The 12,192-nt window shown below is 41.2% G+C and overlaps 2 protein-coding genes across 2 annotated transcripts in view; one reads left to right on the top strand and one right to left on the bottom strand.

Annotated features, from left to right (window-relative positions):
* The window catches only part of Eps-15 (Epidermal growth factor receptor pathway substrate 15), a 28,335-nt gene that overhangs the window by 9,556 nt on the left and 6,587 nt on the right, over positions 1-12,192 (top strand). The window contains 9 exon segments of the mRNA XM_073086302.1: positions 263-373; positions 824-1,063; positions 1,674-1,867; positions 2,246-2,438; positions 8,196-8,357; positions 8,828-8,917; positions 9,286-9,483; positions 9,991-10,161; positions 10,988-11,149. Of these exon segments, the coding sequence (XP_072942403.1) occupies positions 263-373; positions 824-1,063; positions 1,674-1,867; positions 2,246-2,438; positions 8,196-8,357; positions 8,828-8,917; positions 9,286-9,483; positions 9,991-10,161; positions 10,988-11,149 (1,521 nt within the window).
* Positions 3,343-7,258, bottom strand: LOC140752523 (Ig-like V-type domain-containing protein FAM187A). The gene is made up of 8 exons (XM_073086860.1): positions 7,109-7,258; positions 6,705-6,881; positions 6,421-6,570; positions 5,772-5,868; positions 4,844-4,980; positions 4,452-4,627; positions 3,948-4,103; positions 3,343-3,545 (listed from the first exon to the last, which is right to left on the bottom strand). Exons 1-8 carry the CDS (start codon positions 7,136-7,138, stop codon positions 3,380-3,382), a joined length of 1,089 nt encoding a protein of 362 aa, XP_072942961.1. The 5' UTR covers positions 7,139-7,258; the 3' UTR covers positions 3,343-3,379.

The raw sequence follows: 12,192 nt of genomic DNA, 5'->3' as shown, positions 1-12,192 counted from the left end.
ATATGGTGTAAGCTGTTTCAAGGAACTTTTTTGTTGAATATATTATATTTGCGTTATAGCTAATAAACTAATAGGTAATACGTAAGTAATGCAATAGACTTTTCGTAACAGAAGTAACATGTGGTTCTGGAAACCTTGCAACCCATAGGCAATAGTTTAAAAATTATATCTTTTTAATTACCAAAAAATGATAAAAAACAGAAGTGTAGTTCTAAAAGTTTATAAGATCTTCAACATTGTTTGAATTAATTTATTTCTGCAGGTGAAAGGAGTGCTAATGGAATCAAAACTCCCCCTGGACATTCTAGGCAAAATATGGGACCTGGCAGACCAAGACAAGGATGGCATGCTTGACAGACATGAGTTTATTGTGGTGAGTTCACTGTTATCACTTTGATACTTACGATAAATCATCAAATCAATGTTGAATCAGTAGTTCAGTACCTAAGAGTGATTATGCCACTCTTATGCCTAGAATATATTTTCTTTATTGCAATAATTGTGTTAAACAACCATGGAGGACATTAAGTAATAATAAACCTTTAGTTATAAATCTACGATAAACGATGAACAGGATTCTCACCTTTATAACACAGATTCTCACCTTTATAACACAGTGGTCCTGCTTATAACTTGTTCTGTATTAGTATCTTCGTTGTATCACCTTCTCATATTTCTACACCGGTGCTCAACACGGCTGTTATGACGCAGAAATAGGTTTGGTGGTGGTGCTGCCAGAGTTGAACCGCAGAGGGTTCTATCACCTTGTATTAGAAAAGTTACAATAATAAATAAATAAATATTAAATTTGATTGTACCGTAGGCGATGCACCTAGTGTACAAGGCGCTAGAGAAGCACGCGGTGCCGACGACGCTGCCGCCGGAGCTGCGCGCGCGGCCGGCCCGCCCGCCCTCGCGGCCGCCGTCGCGCCCGCCCTCGCGGCCGCCGTCCCGCCCGCCCTCGCCGCAGCCGCGCGCGCCGCCCCCGCGCCCCGCGCCGCCGCCCGCGCACCCGCCGCAGAGCAACGCCTCGCTGCTGGAAGGACTCCTGGACTTGTCTAGTGTGAGTATGGTGCATTCGTTCTTTATCGTGTGTTTTTGTGAATAATAATTTGTTGGTGTATCGAGTATATCGATGTGTTTATTTGATTACTTTTGAGTGCTAATAATCAATTTGAAGTTGGTGGCAACATAGTGATAACTTGCCACCCAATTTGGCCAATATGTTCAATTGTAAGTTTTATTTAATTAAAAAAATAAGTTATATTCAAAGTTTAAAGACTAAATTAGTACTCGAAGAAGAGTATTCGAAGGTTTGTTGTTTTTATCTGTAATATAAAGTATCAATCCTTTTCTTGTTATAAAGTTAAATTTAGAATAAAATTTATTTGTTATAAAAATAATTTACATACTACGATAATACATGAAAAATTAAATAGGTCATTGTTCGTAAAGACGTGTTCATTTTAAAAATACCTGTAATATTTATTAATTTACATAAATACTACAAAATACCTATATTGCAACCGTCGTGATCGACACCTTCCCTTTACTGTATATACTAAGCCCAAGCGTGTTGCATGCCAAGAAGACGTGTATAGCTGCCGTGGTCGTCGACAGACACATATTATCTATTCTATATTTCCTAAGTCAAAGCGTGTTGTGTGCCACAGCCGCCGTCGTCAACACCGACACCCGTGCCCGCGGCGGCGGCGGGCGGCGGCTACCTGACGGCGGCGGAGCGCGCGCAGTACGACGCGCAGTTCACCGCCGCGGACAAGGACCGCGACGGATACGTCTCCGGCGCAGAGATCCGCGACGTGTTCCTCGACAGCGGCCTGCCGCAAGCCACGCTCGCGCAGATATGGTCAGTACAGCGTAATGTTACTTCTCAAGTAGACGTGTTACGCTATTGCCCATATGTTTCTCGACAGTTGAGGAGGTCTGAAACAGCCTGAATTATCAAACTCAATTTGTCAGTTCAAACCCTTAACAAAAAAATTCAATTGGAAGACCCTTCTACACGTTGATAAAATTCAGAGATGAATTTTATTAATCAGTGGGACAGTAATGGGTTAATGATGATGATGATGAATGTTGACAATCCTTTTTAGCCGATGTTCGGCGCAGCAAATTCAATTAACATTTTCTATATCGATATTTATTTTTTTCCGATATGACAATATCACATGGGCAACGTAATCGTTATTATCGAATGTAACGAATATTGTATCGTTATCCCCAGGGCGTTGTGCGACACGGAGAGCGCGGGCAAGCTGTCGCGCTCGCAGTTCGCGGCGGCCATGTGGCTGGTGGGGCGCGCGCTGCGGGGCTCCCCGCCGCCCGCGCGCCTGCCGCCCGACCTGCTGCCGCGCGCCGCGCCCGAGCCCGCGCCGCAACCGCTGCAACCGCTGCAACCGCCGCAACCAGCGCAACCGGTGAGTGCCGCCTCTAGTATCCGGGGCACTGCGCGACACGGGCAAGCTGGAGGGCGCCACGATCGGACTCGCATTGCTCCGCTGTAAGCGCTGCAACCGCCGCAACCACAGCAACCGGTGAGTGTTAACTGTTAACACTATGTTGCACGGCAAGCGCGGCAAGTTGGCGCGCGCCACGACCGAGTCCGCATTGCAACCGCTGCAACCCCTGCGACCCGTGCAACCGGTTAACGCAACCACTAGTATAGTCCGCGACAAACTTCTGGTCCGCTGAAATCTGGTCGCACGCAGGTGTAGTCAGAGAGCCAATGCGGTCGAACACAACTACAATCATATATTCCATAGCAACATTAAGGGCACGCTAACGCAGCTTTGTACCCGCGGGCGAGAGCGAGCGGCGGTAGGTACCGGCGGGTCCCGCTCTGTCGTCATCCACTGATATCTACAATTTGATGTTGCAACCCGACTCGTTTCCATATTCAGAGCGGACTAGAAGCTTGGCGCGAATTTCTACCCAGGGCACTGCGTGACACAGGCGAAATACTGCGCGCCACGTTTGAGCCCGTGCCGCAACCGCTACCTTTGCAACTACCGCAACCGGAAAAAACGATTAGTTTCACCGCTTGTCACTTAGCGCGATGCGTGACATGGAAGACGCGCACCACCTATCGCACATACGGGTTTGTGCGACAGCTTGTGTATGCAATAGGTGTAATTTTCACCGGCCGTACCGGTACAACTGGTATTCCACTATTCTACTATTACAGTTTGATTTTAGAGTGAATAGATGTAGTATGTTTTTAAATAACTACAAATTCAATCACATTCATTATTGAAAACTTAAGGCCGTTTTATTAATGACATCAAAATATGTTATTAAATACTACAAATAAAATGCGTAACATTAACAAAGCCATGTTAGGTTATTTCGTTAATAAATTTTACGGTATACGTCTTAATTTGGCTCGCAACGCAAGTACAGCAAAGCGTAATGCTACAATAAGTACAACCAAAGAAATAATCGCTATTGGGCGGCCATTTGCAAATCTTGCGTCCCTCCACACTTGTAGTTTGACCACTCCTGCCAAGTTGAGCGATTGCCAGCAACTAAAACAATTGTAACAAAAATGCATGAAGCTATAGACTCGCTTAAGATACTGTTTTGAATTTACACTTTATATGTAAGAAATTTATTATACAACAATTTCGTATCAAACGACATCGCTTAAAGTCTAGGACGACTTATAAAGTCATTTAAAAACTATAAAATGCAGTTAATCGTTAAATATAATATAATAACGCAAGATTTTTATCAATTACATACGTGAATCCTATGTATGTAATTGATGAAAACTTTGCGTTATTATACATATTTTAATTTAAAAGATGGCTGTCATTGTTTTTTTCGTTACAATCTAACGTGCAAACACTTTGCGTACACGTACGTACGTAAAACGTGCATTTACTTTCAAACTTACATATATTATATAAATATGTACATGTGTGTACCTGTAAACATTAGAATCACAATCGTCCACTGAGGAAAATACAATTTGATCTCTCGTAGTCAGATATATTCTTCCTTTTGTTTCTTTAGCAATGGTCTCTCCGTCAAAGTATTTCGTGCCCACTCGCCAAGTTATAGGAACGTCGCGTAGTGTTGTTCTGTAATGTAAGATTGATTTTTATGCAATCGAAGTAAGAAATGAGTATTGACGCCGAATATGAAAGAATTGTGAGGTTGGCAACTGATGCGCCAAAGAACTAAGTTAGAATGCCTGGCATGTAGCATAACATCACCTCATTCTTTAATTCAGAGCACAACAGCTGTTGTAAAACAAGAATACGTGCAAATCAATAGCCCGAAGGGCGTTCTTTAGCTTTACATTTAAAAAATAATACGTCAATAGAAAAATTTTTAGTAATGCATTTTGTAATGAACGTACCTATTTGTTTTATTAGGAAAATGTTTCATTATCATTATTATGAATTATAAAATGAATAAGATTTTACCCTGGACATATCAAAGTTAATTTTTGTCCATATTCGACAAATATAATATCCCTCACAGGCTCCGGAGGCTGTGGGAGGGGCCTTTGGTTGAGAGAGTAGACCCCAGCGCTGTTGTTTGCTCTTTCTATCAGCTTACCATCCTTAGATCGAATTTCGAAAATTTCCTTGCATGGTACCTATGGATAAAATACATAACTCGCAGTATTTTAAGACATACGAGATTCGCTTGTTATCTGTGATTGATTGATTCCATGTAGGAATTGTTCTTTTTGGATTTGACCACACATTTCAGTGGCCGACCATGGACATGTATCATTACCACTTACCTTCAAGCTGACTGTAAGATCGTTGGCCAAAAAATATCATTTTCACTGTTCATTGAACTCTCTTACCTTGCACGCTTCAACCATTATAACATTTTTTCTTGCGTTAACGGTAAGATGAGTTCTATATGCATAGGGTAATAGATGTGATCGACAACCTATTCCATTCGGAAACTCTGTGGAATAAGCATTTGTTGTTGTACAAAAACAAATTTAACAGGAGTTTCGTATTTAAATTTAAAAGCCACTGTGGATTCTATTCTAAATTTACGTGAGCGCATGATTTTTTTTATATTTTTCAAAACTGTTTTATTTTGTTTTTGTCAAAAGACTTTGAAATGTTTATTATTTTATAATCACGCACTGACGCTGTTGTGGTGGAATTTGTGGTATTTTTAAAATTTAAAATGTTTCTGATAATAAAAATAAATTAGGTTAAACTAGACAACCGACTCGATGTGCAATAGCCAATATGCCTTGAGTTTGATCTACGATACGTGCAGGAAGTAACAATCCGCCTTAAGCTAGAAATAAATGTGGTTTGCGGTTATATTACAATATTAAACCACTGTTTCTCAACTATTACACACTCGACCCCCTGAAAAGTGAATAACACTGAAAAAGGAGACAAATGAAACGCGAGCCTAACTTGATATTTTGTACCATATTATTTCCATCGTGTGCTTGTTCTCACGAATCTGTTTTCATTACACGCGTCTAGACCCCTTAGGGGGTCATGGTCCCTTTGAGAAACAATGGTAATATACAGAATATTATTAATTCAATGACAGTACCTACTACCTGTGTACTAAGTAATTGTATCAGATAAAATGTAGCTCGTTCAGTTTTCATACGAACTGAAGCATTGAAATTACCGTGAAATCAATTTTAACATAATTTTCTATTGAAAATCGTATATTGTTATCGTGTTACGTTTCTTCTGTATTTTCGTGCGATACTGTGAAAATTTAAAAGTAGTATTAATAACCTGATGTACCTTGAAATAGTTTTAGTGTTGCATCTTTGGATATGGTGTTGCCTTTTGTAGTGATTTTGGGTTTGTCTTTTGTGGTCGTTACGATAACGTTGTCGTCCTGAAAAGAAAATAACATGGTAAGTTATTATATTGTTGATATTTGTTGAACTAAATAATATTTTAGTCCTCGAAATTATTGAATTAGTTCCGATTTTGTATATAGGACGCTAAGAAGTGTGGTACTCAGGGTATCAAATTTGGAGGTTGAGACATTAAAATTGGAAATTGTGCTTGTGTGACATCATTAAATTGAATTCATCAATAATTGATTACTATCCCACTACGGAACAGATAGGAGATGAAAGAAGGTTACTGGTGAAATTCGCCAGTATTTAAGCGTATTATGGAGAACTTTTAGGTATGAGAAGAACACCACCGGAAAATTAACCATTTTTTTCTTTAGTTGACGAGGGGGACACTTTAAGGTGCCCATGGTGACGTGGCAGCCACATGGGGTTATGTGATTCCTAAGCGCTGCGTTGAGGACACCCGGATCTTCAAAGGAATCAGATTCGAACAGAAAATTTAACCTATAAGAGTGAAATCTCAAATTTCGTACCACTCTATTTGTTTAACATTGTTAGACCTTTAAAAAGTAATTAGTACGTACAACAAGCTGCACATAGCACATTCCATGACGCCGTCGAATGCCGATATGGTTGCATCGACTGCATCCACTCCATGATGACCAGGTAGTGTAGACCATTAGGTCTGGCGTTAGAACTGATTGGGATGCTGGACAGGCTGACTGAGAGTTTATCTGTTAACCAATTATTTATTCATAGTAAACATTAAGCTAGAAAAAATATAAATTTTGTTGTGGAAACTGATCTGCTATTACAAGCCAGTAATGCAAAACGAGATTAAGTGATTTGCAAATCTCTGTATACGTACAACCTCATATTCCTCATCATTTAGTACTTCCAATACGATCAGTCCTCCTATGCTGGTACCCAATTGACAGCGGTATACCCCGGAATCTTCTGACTGTACGTTGTATATTGTTATGTTTATGTTTGAAACTAGGTTACTTTTTTCGGCCACAGGTGTATAGGTCTGATTTTGTATGGACTGTAAAGATAATGCGTTAATTTATTTAATAATCTAATATCTTTAGCAAAAATAGATATGGCCTCACGGCAGTGTTTTCGCCGTTGGTTCCACAAACCATTAGTTCCTAATACCATTATGGTGGGTAAGGTAAAAATAGACGCATCCATACTATACATACATACAGGTGAAGCTAATAAAAGCGTGGTAAAATAAAGTCACCCGTACTGCCTTTATGGTTATCTCACCTTAGCATAAAACCATGCAACGTGACCCATCTCTCCGGGAGCGACGCACAAGGCACACGGCAACACCGCCGCGGTGCCGCTATAAGCAATCACGTTGACACTCGGCAGGTGGCCTGATGACGTCAGACCTTCCACCAAGCGTGACGTGCAGTGGTAGTACTCGGACCAGAGTTGGGATACCTTTGCTAGCTTTTGTTTGTCGCCATCTGTAACAAATATTGAAGGGAAATACGTGGATAAATTTGATACTAGGAAAATTATGAACGAAGGATTCTTTTACATAGTTTGTTAAAGCTTTTCATGTGGTCTCTAATATGCCTGAAATTTTCAATTAATTCTTAGGTCGTGGTCAGTAATGCGTATCCTAAAAGTGCCTGTCTTGTATTAGGAGTCTATAAATTATTTGTCTATGATCAATCAAGGGTTCCAAAATGATATATTGATTATTATAACCAATCGCATATAGCCTCACTTGGATATGAAAGCGAGTCATCCGCATCTAACTCCCATTGTTTGACAGCCCTTTTTTGTGCATCTCCATACAATCTTCTACTTCTTTCATGTAGCTCTTTCACTGTTTGTTTTACGTCTTTTTTCAGATCACTTTTCACTATACGAAATAATAATAAAAATAATATGAAAATCAAGCAGCATTTAATGTTTTTCGACATCTTGTTGACATGCAAATGTCAGCTTTAAATTTTCAATAAAAAATTGTATTTAGAACAGAATTTTTAACAAGTTTCTTAAGAGGATGTTTTATATAGTATGTTTTATATGCTTTGTTAAAGAGATTTATTCAAAGAGTAAAAAGTATTTGATTTAATTCAGTGTTTATTAATGTATATTATACAGAAATTTCAGATCCTTCAAAACGTTTTCTTTAAGATTTCTTAGGTATCCTTCTTTTTTTCTTCACCGTTAGAGCAAGTGATAGTTAATTGATAATACGCACTTTGAAAAATCACATGTGCATGCCTGGGATTTGAACCACGGACCTCACGATTGAGAGGCCACTTATCAACCACTAGGTTGTCGTTGTTTTCCTACCAATTCAACAGTGATTTAACAGTAATGTTGTTTCCAGAAAATCGAGCCAGTGAGCCTGGGTCCGCAGCCGACGCCGGAGATGGAGGCGATCGCGCGCGAGGTGGACGCACTGGCCCGCGAGCGGCTCGCGCTCGAGGCGGAGCTGGCCGCCCGCCAGCGCGAGCTCGCCGTCAAGAGCGGCGAGGCGGACAGCCTGCAGGTGGGTGCCGGTACACTGGCAGGCGGGAGCTGGACGCGGCCCGCGAGCGGCTCGCGCTCGAGGCGGAGCTGGCCGCCCGCCAGCGCGAGCTCGCCGTCAAGAGCGGCGAGGCGGACAGCCTGCAGGTGGGTGCCGGTACACTGGCAGGCGGGAGCTGGACGCGGCCCGCGAGCGGCTCGCGCTCGAGGCGGAGCTGGCCGCCCGCCAGCGCGAGCTCGCCGTCAAGAGCGGCGAGGCGGACAGCCTGCAGGTGGGTGCCGGTACACTGGCAGGCGGGAGCTGGACGCGGCCCGCGAGCGGCTCGCGCTCGAGGCGGAGCTGGCCGATTTCTTCCTCTGCATTAGTTCTAAATTGATTGACCTACCAAATAGACGCTCTAGTTACCGATTCTACAATTCTGAAAAAGTACTATAATGGTGTGAGATTCTATATTTTTATTTATAATAATGAACATTTTTTAATATTTTCAGAGCGAATTGGACACATTAACGGCAACGTTAAAACAGTTAGAAAACCAAAAAGGCGAAGCACAGAAAAGGTTAAATGATTTAAAAACACAGGTATGTTGTTTCGATAAATTATTCTTATAGATTACTTTATTATATCACGAGTTTCATAGTCATTATGTATTTGGTTCAAAGTGGTCTAAGGAGGGTTTTTGTAATGAATTTTTATTGTTATATTGTTGCATGCCTAAAATAGACAGATTTTAGTACACGTATATTATGTCCTTTTATTACGAAATCCAACGGTGTGAGTGCTGCCAGCTATAGTGGCATCGATCCTAGGTGTCCGCGGAGACAGCGACACTATTCTTATTAGATATTATACCTGTGAGTGTTTCCAGGGGGAGAAGGTCCGGTCGTAGGTGTCCTCGTAGACAGCGGCACATTACTACGCGTTGTTATAACTTTATTGATGTTTCCAGGTGGAGAAGCTCCGGTCGCAGGTGTCCGCGCAGGAGGCGGCGGCGGCGGAGACCGAGGCGGAGGTGGCGGCCCGGCGCGCCGCCGCCAACACGCTCAAGGAGAGGGAGAGGGCGCTCGCCGCGGAGGCCGCGGAGGCCGAGGCCGAGGCGGAGGCGCTCACTGCGCAGCTGAGGCGCACCGTGCTGCTTGTTAGCCAGGTGAGTGTATGTAGTGATGTAGGGTGTTGAGTGATGGGTAGAGAGGGTGAAGGAGAGAGAGAGATGGATGGAGGAGGACAAGCTGAGGAAGCGCAAAATTTAGTTAGTTGATGACACTGCTTTGCTCATGCTCCAGCTCCGGCGTAATTTGTTGACCAGGTGTGATTTGTTGTGGTATCTTAAGCGGTGAGCAAGAGAGTGTGCGGGAAAAAGTGAGAAAGAAAGGTAGAGGTCGCTGTCGAGGAAAAGAAAGGAGAGATGATTTTTTCAAAAACTTTTTTTCCTATGAAAGCATTTTGTTTGTTTAGTTTTAGTCGTGATTTACCAATCCAATGGTAGACAGTAGTCTATCAATGAAATTGTGTGTGTGATATGAGTAATTGGAAATTTGTGTGTAACAAAAATCTACCTGCAAGTAACAACGTATGTCCTATGCGATTATGCTAATGTTACTCAATATCTCCCCCACCGACGGTTAAATATTATCAAAGATTCCTTCATCCGCAGGCGAACATCAAGATCAGCCACCTGGAGGAGCAGCACCGCGCGCTGGAGGCGGCGGTGGAGGCGCTCGGGGCGGGCGGGGCCAGCGCTGCAGCAGTACTGACGCTGCAGCCCCAACACACCGCCGAGCACCTGGACCGCCTCGTGCGCGGCTCCACACCTAATGATGCGCTCGTGAGTTGCACAACTAAACACTTGTCGTAGAGTTAATAGAGTTAGCCGTGGCAGAATGGAATAATCACTTTAATTGTTACAAAATAGTAGTTTTCATGTTAGAACCGAAATATTATAGCTCTACTTTAAGCTTTAGAGCTCAGATCAAAAATCCTCAATATTTTTTCAACTTTAAAAGAGAATCCTGATCCTTTTTTTGAGAAGTACCAGAAGTTTGTTAAATATGTCCAGTTGTTATTTTTTAAGGTGTTGAAATCTTTAATATTCTGTTTTATTTTCAACTTATACAATTGTTTATAATGTTTCCTTATTGATTATTTATTTATTTAATTTTACAAAGAATTGTGTGGTAAATATAGTTTCATTTTGCTTACATTTTTTTATATTGTAATATTATTTTATTTAAGAATTCATGTTAATATTTTTATGTACAATATAATATTTAAATATTTTATTTCTTATAAAGTGCACATTTAGACCCCAAATGAAATTGCTTGTAAATTTTCTTGAGTTGATTATGATATATTTTCAAAGAGACTTTAAAGTTGCTATGCTTTTGCATTTTACATTTATCTCGAGACGGCGATGATCATTTGTCATCAGGCGACCCGTCTTTGTTTATAATAAATGGAACTAGAAGATAGTAAAAAAAGAAAAAAGTGAGATTCTTTGTATAGTTATCGCTTGTTAGTCCGCTCTGAAGTTGTCGCGAGCACGTGTAGTCATATAATTTGCTATGGCGACGCGATTCATTATTCAGATATTCAGACCGGACTAACGGGTTTACGCGGACTATAACACACGGTCGTGGTGTGTTCGTTTCCAGGAGGACTCGTCGTTCGGCGCGAGCGCGGACTTCAGCACGATGAACGGCTCGAGCGGGTTCGCCGCGGACCCGTTCAAGGACGGCGCCTTCCCGCCCGCCGCCGCCGCCGCGCCGCACGACCCCTTCGCGCCCAGCGACGCACCGCCCGCGCACAACACGCAGGTAACACCCTCTCCCCACCCCCACTTCCCCCTCCCGGAGAAATACCGAGCCCTTGCAGGCGCGGTCCCAGGGGGCGGGTCACAGAGGTCATAACCCTCCCCCCCACAAAACCGTCGTCTCCGACTCAACCTTGGTCAGGTTGATAAGAACTAACATTTATATTTATTGATATTTATATTAAATGAATATAAGACCCGACATCAATTTATTTATAGGCCAATAGGATCAGGTAATTGTGTGGGATTTTCTCTAGACTAAGCTAGTCGATAGATGCTTGTGTACTTCATTATGTGTGGGATTATTGTTTTGTTTGTTCTCTTACATTTAATAGTAATGATGAAATAAATAAATTGTACTTATTTTTAAAGCTAAGGTTTTTATTATACTGCTGCTTTATGAAATCGTTTTCTGTGTGTGATAAATGGTGGATTCGGTTCAGTCAATAATAAAAAGGGGGCAAAAACTTATCATACATACATACTTACATAAATTACATACATACATTACACATAGTATTATTATTAAACTCATTACGCTACACCATTGCGGCTTGCCGGGTAAAAGAGATGTGTGTTCCATTCATACGCAAAGTGACCAAATATAGTTAAATATGTGTAATAAAAAATACGTTATAAATATTATTTATATACTAGTTGTCTGAACATATCGCTTCTGATTTATTAGTATGAAAATATATTACTATAATATTTTATATGATGCAGTTCTGTCGCTGTATAGCCTTCTTCTCTATTTTGGAATACAGATATTTTATGTCACTTATGGCTAAGTAAAGAATTTATGTCCATATGGTTTCATACAATGTAACCTAACATTGTAAGAGGACATGTTAAGAACTATTCTAACACCTTCCTATAAAATACCTGTCAAATTAATTTGATTTCCATCAATTAACTGGATAAAATAAACAATGTTTTTTTTCCGTTTTCTCTCGTTCAAATAAGCATTTAAACCTAAAAAAATACAGTAAATTCGAAATATAAGACAGCACACAAAGTAAGAGTTGTATTTGGTCGCTTCGCGTG

The sequence above is a fragment of the Epargyreus clarus genome, unplaced genomic scaffold (genome assembly GCF_041222505.1).
Source record: "Epargyreus clarus isolate Ecla_fem2 unplaced genomic scaffold, WU_Ecla_fem_2.2 ptg000024l, whole genome shotgun sequence".
NCBI lineage: Eukaryota > Metazoa > Arthropoda > Insecta > Lepidoptera > Hesperiidae > Epargyreus > Epargyreus clarus.
This window is presented reverse-complemented; position numbering and strand designations above follow the sequence as displayed.

Excerpts from the sequence above, each read along its gene's own strand:
- LOC140752523 (XM_073086860.1), bottom strand. The coding sequence starts at position 7,138 with ATGGGTCACGTTGCATGGTTTTATGCTAAG. Across the intron at positions 6,571-6,704 it reads ATGATGAGGAATATGAGGTT|ATAAACTCTCAGTCAGCCTG; the intron begins GTACGTATACAG and ends ATTGGTTAACAG. Across the intron at positions 4,981-5,771 it reads AACACTAAAACTATTTCAAG|TTTGTACAACAACAAATGCT; the intron begins GTACATCAGGTT and ends GTTAAATTTGTT.